The 7,090-nt window shown below is 42.5% G+C and overlaps 1 protein-coding gene across 1 annotated transcript; it reads right to left on the minus strand.

Annotated features, from left to right (window-relative positions):
* Positions 1-4,904: 4,904 nt before the first annotated feature.
* On the minus strand, positions 4,905-5,992 carry ier2a (immediate early response 2a). The gene has a single exon (XM_082529324.1). It carries the CDS (start codon positions 5,888-5,890, stop codon positions 5,324-5,326), a length of 567 nt encoding a protein of 188 aa, XP_082385450.1. The 5' UTR covers positions 5,891-5,992; the 3' UTR covers positions 4,905-5,323.
* Between the last annotated feature and the right edge of the window lie 1,098 nt (positions 5,993-7,090).

Here is a 7,090-nt window from a genome sequence, read left to right on the forward strand (position 1 = left end):
GAGAATGCATACTGCTTTGTGTCATTTCTTTTTTGTGCGCCAAGTCTTCTTCAGCTTTGAATTTGCATGTGTGTGTGTGTGTGTGTGTGTGTGTGTGTGCCCTAGGAAAGTGCATAGGTTTCTCAGTCCATTTCCTCCACCTGTCAGTCAGTCAAGAAAAATAAACGCTTGTAAGCATTACTCACAGAAAGTGAAGGCCACACATGAACTTTAAAACTGTACTCATATTTCTTGGCCACATTACCTTTGTGTAGTATTATCACAAAAAAACAGCTAACAACTGGTTTATTTTTTATTACAAAAAGGATTTGCAGTCATGGTGAAAGTAAGCACATGTTTTATATATATATATATATATATATATATATATATATATATATATATATATATATACTTTTACTCTGCTTTTTATAATCACTTTAAAGAAATACACTCAATTAGGTACAGCACGTCAACCACGGATGATGGAAATATATCATCAGCCAGTCACATGGCAGTAACTCGGTGTAGGTATGCTGACGTGGTCAAGAAAACCTGCTGAAGTTCAAATTGAAAATCCAAATGGGGAAGAAAGGTGATTTAAGTGATCCTAAATCACCTGGTCCACAGTGATTTTATCACATAACCATCTTTAGGGTTTACAGAGAACATTATGGAGAAGAGAAAGTATCTGGTGAGCGACAGTTCTCTGAGTAAAAATGTTGATGTGAGAGGTCAGAGGAGAATAGCCAGACTGATTTGGGCTGATAGAAAAGTGAGAGTAACTCAAATTAGTATTCATTACAACCAAGCTATGCAAAAGAGTATCTCTAAATGCACAACATGTTGAACCTTGACGCAGATGGGCTACAGCAGCAGAAGATCACACCAGGTGCTACACCTGTCAGCTAAGAACAGGTAACTGAAGCTACAATTCGCACCACTCACAAACACTGGACAATGAGAGATTGAAAAAAACTGCTTGCTCTGATGTGTCTCGATTTCTGCTGCAGCATTAAGATTTAGGGCTGAGAATTTGGCCTAATCACCATGAAAACATGGCTCCACCCTGCTTCGTATTAACAGTTCAGGCTGGTGGTCATGGTGTAATGGTGTGGGGGATATTCCCTTGGCACACTTTGAGCCCCTTAGTACCAACTGACCATTGTTTAAACACCGCAGCCTACCTGTAGTATTGTTGGTGAGCATGTCCACCCCTTTATGACCACAGTGTATCCGTTTTCTCCTGGCTGCTTACAGCAGAGTAATGCACCATATCACAAAACTCAAATAATCACTTGGCCAGATTTCATCCCAATAGAGCACTTTTGGGTTGTGATGCAACAAGATATTCACATCATGGATGTGCAGCTAACAAATCTGCAGCAACTGCATGATGTAATCATGTCGATAAGGACCAAGATCTGTGAACAGCTCTTAAGTCAAAACCACTTTGTTAGCAATGTATACCTAATAAAATAGCAGGTAAATGTATTACCAAACGAAGAACTTTATGAAGGATTAGCAAAGAAAATGTGGGATAGTCACAGAATTGAAGGAAGTACAGGAATACTGGTAAAAAAAGTCTCAGTCCACTGTTATAAATATCTATGACTAAACAAGCAAAAACAGACTTCATTAGGGTTGCCTGAGGGCCAGACATCATCTGGTGGACCCTGTACTCACTGCCCGGAACAAGGAGCCCAATTGGCATTTGTCAAAACTGGCAACCCAGCACATCATCCGTCATCTCATTTGGAGCATAGCCTACATTGTCAGGCATGCATAAAAGCAGGCAGGAGCCACATAAACTGCTAGCCCTAACCCATTTTGAGTTGCTGCAATGACATTTTGGCACAGTAGACTAGTCTGCAGCATTTTTCACTCTAATTTTCAGGGTGTCTTTTAATTCAGGATTCTGTAGGTTGGTAATTTTCATTTCCATTAATCACTTTGGTATCCTTTCATTCCTAAAACTTTACCCAGTCCATATCAGTATAGCTATCCAACAAAATATTTCCCATTGGGATCTGATGTGTTTTCAAAGTGTTCCTTTAAAGTTTTTTAACAGTGTATAACAAAAAGTGCCAAGAGAGGATATTTGGTACTATGAGGAATTGAAGTTTGTGAGGCTGGTGCAGTACATGTATGAGGACACTGAAACAGTGGTGACGTGTGCTGTAGGAATGACAGATGGGTTCAAGGTGGGGGTGGGATTACATCAGGGCTTGGCTGTGAGCCCCTTCATGTTTGCAGTAGTGATGGGACACATTGATAGATGAGGTCAGGCAGGAGTCTCTATGGACTACAACCTTGACAGACTAGATTCTAATCAGTAGTGAGAGTAGGGAACAGGTGGAGGAAAGCCTGGACAGGTGGTGGAGGCATGCTTTGGAAAGAAAAGGAAAAAAAGTCAGTAGAGGTAAGATAGAGTACATGTGTGTAAATGAGAAGGAGACAGGTGAATATAAAAGGAGAAGAGGTAGTGAAGACAGATAAGTTTTAATACCTGGGGTCAGTCACCCGAAGCACAGACAGTGCACAAGAGAGGTGAAGAAGAGACTGCAGGCAGGGTGGGGTAGCTGGAGATGACTGTCAGGGCTGATTTATGACAGAAGGATAGCAGCAAAATAAAAAGGGTTTGCGATGGTTGTTGCGATGAGTTTGGAGATGGTAGTACTGTACTGTAGTACTGGGCGACCGGGGGGTTGGGAACCGCGTCTGTAATCGGAAGGTCGCCAGTTCGATCCCTGGGCTCTCTGTCCTGGTCGTTGTGTCCTTGGGCAAGACACTTTACCCTACCGCCTACTGGTGTTGGTCAGAGGGGCGGACGTCGCGATATGGCAGCCTCGCTTCTGTCAGTCTGCCCCAGGGCAGCTGTGGCTACAACTGTAGCTTACCTCCACCAGTGCATGAATGTGAGAGTGAATGAATAGTGGAATTGTAAAGCGCTTTGGGTGCCCAAAAAAGCACTATATAAATGCAATCCATTTACTGACAAAAAGAGAGGACCCTGATCTGGAGGTTGCAGAACTGATGATGCTACAATTTTCACCTTTACACTTTAATTACACATTTTGACTTTTATGAAGTAGTCAGAGAACAGAGAGATTGTCAGTGACCCTGCTATCTTTTTGGAGATTACTTTGGAAAAGTTGAGAAGCGCAGTAAAATGGCCAGCTCCTTTTAAAGTGCTCTCATGATTGCATGAAAATTGGATCAGGGTTGCTCACATACTAATGGATAAAATCCAGTTACTCTCTTTTTTTGTTGTTGTTTGTTTTCATTCTTTTTTTTTCCCTCCTTCGAGAATTTAAGAAAACTGTGGTATTAAACCATATTTGCTTTTACCATCAGCAGCAACTGGTGTGAGCACAAACACCAGACACAGAAACCTTCCGGGCAGTGTAAGGGCAGTCAGCGGTCACGTGTTCAGGAACACGTGTTTTGTTGAAATTCACGCGATTCACTGGTGAAACGTAAAGACTTCAGATGCCTGTCAGCTACAATATTCTCAGTAATCATAATAATCACACCCAATATGATGATTTGCTCAGCATAAAAATGAATTGTAATTAAACAGGCCTCCTCCATTCTGCAACACTATGCTGAGGCTCGCTGACACATCTGCCTGAAAAGGCTCAGTCAGCTCATTTAGCTTCCTCATTTTAACACAGCAGTCAGATCTAATTTAGCTGAAGATGTTGGCAAAGCAACAAGTATTGAGTGCTGCAGGATGGTGGATAATCATGGAGAGGTTGGTCTCTGATGTGACAGTGATTTGACATATTTGGTGTCTTAAAATATAAGATTTACAAACCTTTAAATATCAGGGTTGATTAAGGGACAGAGTCATCTGAGTTGCTTTAATTGGTCTAATTTGAATTATTTTTCCCCTGTATTTTGTATTTCAGTTCTGAAGTATATAATAAATAAGTTCCTTTATGCTTCCCCACGAAGAAGACTTGAGTTTGTCAGCATGTAAATTCCAAATGAGCTTGTGTGTGGACAAAAAAAAAAAGTGTGAAGGTGGAGTAAAGAAGCAGTCTGCACTGGAAAAGCCACACACATGCACTTAAAAGTTTCATGTGTCTGATGTGTATTTTCACAGGCATGTAGAGACAGTTCCGGCCACTCCTCCCAGCCCCTCTGGGCCCTCCGGTTTCAGCCGGAAGACTAAGCTGCACAAGTTGAGGCCTCGTGGAGGCCACACAGGCACTTCCCCCACATTCCTGCTTCTATTTTCCAGGCTTAACCCCCTTCCCCCAACACAAAAACAGCGGCGGGTGAATCCCTGTTGTACTTGCTTCATGCTGTGACTTTTATACTGAGTTTTAAAAACATAACAAACTCACAAACTGCTTTCCGTAGAGCTAAACAATCATAAGCCTTTTAAACCTTTAAATACAGATTAAAAAATAATAATCTGGAAATGTCTGAAAAACAGGTCTAATTATTTGATTTGTTTAAATAATTGTGAATTGCTGCAACACTCAAATAGTAGTAGAGCCAAGAGCTTTATCCACGTTTATAGGTTTAGAGCGTATGGAATGCATACGAATGTGAACAAAAAAACAGCAGTGTAGTTCTTGGATGGCAACAGGACCCCGATTGTTCTCCTTGTTTGGTCAGTCAAAAGGCTTGACAGCCTCCCCCTCCTCATTCTTTAGAGCCCCCCATCCTTGGAATTGTCCCAGCTTTTGTTCTGCAAATCAGCCTGGAGGTGGAAGAGGCATGGGGGAGGAAAACACCCAAGCCAGTTTCCTGTCAGACTGACAAACACACACCCACATCCAACTTTCACACGGTTTTCTTGCACCTCACAGCGCTCCACCCTGCCACCCATTACACACAACACCTTGGTCTCTCACTGTGCTATCTGTACGATACGATATGACAGATTATAAACAACACACGACTTCAGATTCATATTAGATACCAAAGGTTTAATAAATACTGAGGTAGATAAAGTCATTCAAGGTTTTACACCCCCCGCAAAAAAAAAAAAAAAAAAAAAAAAAAACTTCAGTAAAAATGTACATTTGCTGTTTTGACAGCATGGTCCCCAAACACACTTGTGTAAAATGTACATAGAGTCAATTCATACAGTCTAGTTTAAGGCGTAATGATAGTCCCGCCTCTGAACAGGTGAGGTCATAAATTAGATCACAAGTCACTGAGACCTCCACGGTGGGCATGCTCCGGGGCTTCCTTGCTCAGCCATGACTGGGACTCTTGGGTCATCCATCCAAAGCCAGTCCCTGGAGCAGGTATAGCCTGCAAAATGGACACGTCCAGACATCCAGGCCTTAAAAAGTTCACTGCCTTTAATTTCAGCAGGTCTTCAACACGCTGCGATGGCTGTCTGCACGGGAATGAGGGTTGGGGCTGTTCGCAGTTCACTACTGCACTTCACATAGTCACTCAAAACGGAGCTGACAATGAGCTGCTGATGACAGTTCACCTGCTCGAGTTTTGCTTTCTTGCAGGGCAGAAAGTCCGGTTCAGCAGCCGCTTTGCCCCGTCTTTTCCTGGAGTGCTGTGCGGGGCCGGACGGGCACACATTCTCCTTGTTTTCCGCGTGGTCGTGCGCGTGCAGCGCGCAGCGCAGCTCCGTGGATGAACCGGCGGTCCGTGACTCTTCAGCTGGGTGAGAAGCGGGACTCTGGAGCCCCTGAGCGGCAGCTGGCCTTGTGGTTATCACATTAACAGCCGGGTGTTGTGGTTCACATGTCGGGGCGGCACTTTGAGCTGTCGCCTGGGCCGCATGATAGATGTCCCGGGCAGATTTCATGACCAGAGTGAGCAGGAGACTCCGGTGAAGACGGAGACCCCCTCGCTGGGTGCGGGAGCTGTACAGTTTCCCCAAAGCCACGACCATGATCCTCTTGGCCTCTGCGCTGACCTCCATGTCACGGCTTGTTTTGAAACTACTCCCAGACAAACAGTCAAAAGGTTTGTATATCCCGTGTTTCCCCCTCTGACTTCACACAGACACGGACGAAGCGCGAGACAGCTATTTATCACCTCTTTGACGTCACTCAGTGCAGCGTCACACGACAGAGGCCCGCCCACCGGCCTCATACCCGGACTCCTGTTTCAAACAGCCGTGCACCAGCTGGTTAGACAACTGTAGCTATTTTAATCCTCGAAGATATACAACAAGCTCGACTATTTACTGTAAGCTGCAAAACACACACACAAAGCAGAAAATAACTCGCCCAGTGATAAAACTACTACAACAACGATAACTACTACTAATAATATCAACAGCGATGATTATTATGATAAACAATATCTAAAATTATTCAAAGTCAGCTTTATTGTATCTAGAAATAATGAAAAAATAATGTAAAACAGCGCGCTAAGTGAATATGAGCCATCAAAATATAAATATGAATTACACATGATATAAACCTATATACAGTTATTAGTGTCTATGAAGTGTCCAAGGTATATACATTATTGGAGATCTTTGTAGAGATATATAACACATAAGTGAATTAATGGAAAAGAGAATAAACAATAATTTCTTGAAAAGGCCCTTTTCTGACATCAGTTAGTACCAATTCATAAATAAATGTAAAAATTGGAGTCTGGCTGTGTTTTTTAAAAGAGTCAATAGTGTCTCTTTTAATGACACTGTTCATTTGCAACAATGCGGTTTTTTATAATAATAATAATAATAATAATAATAATTATTATTATTATTATTATTATTATTATTATTTCTCCCTAAGGAAATTATTTACCTGTGTTTTTGCACTCAACAAGCTTCTACTGCTTGCAGGCAATCTGTAGCAGATTTACTAAGAAGTGCATAAATTCAATCGTTTTTGTTTATTTGTTTTTTCAGTCACATTTTTACTCCAGAGACGAACTACCGGTACGTTTCACTTCTAGGGTTAAATCCAATCAGTCTGTGAGTTCTCCAATGACACCCATCCCCCCAGGGTGTTGCTTCCTCTTGCAGGAAGAAAGAAAAATGGGAGGTGGAGTGTGTTGCGCTCTCTCTCACACACACACACAAACGCACACACAGATGCCCATATTTAGTTCATCCGGCTGTAGTGGGCCAGCGCAAAGGAAAACCCATGACGTGAATGGGAGC

This window comes from Aulonocara stuartgranti (genome assembly GCF_965226115.1).
Source record: "Aulonocara stuartgranti genome assembly, chromosome: 4".
Taxonomy (NCBI): Eukaryota; Metazoa; Chordata; class Actinopteri; order Cichliformes; family Cichlidae; genus Aulonocara; species Aulonocara stuartgranti.

Excerpts from the sequence above, each read along its gene's own strand:
- ier2a (XM_082529324.1), bottom strand. The coding sequence starts at position 5,890 with ATGGAGGTCAGCGCAGAGGCCAAGAGGATCATGGTCGTGGCTTTGGGG.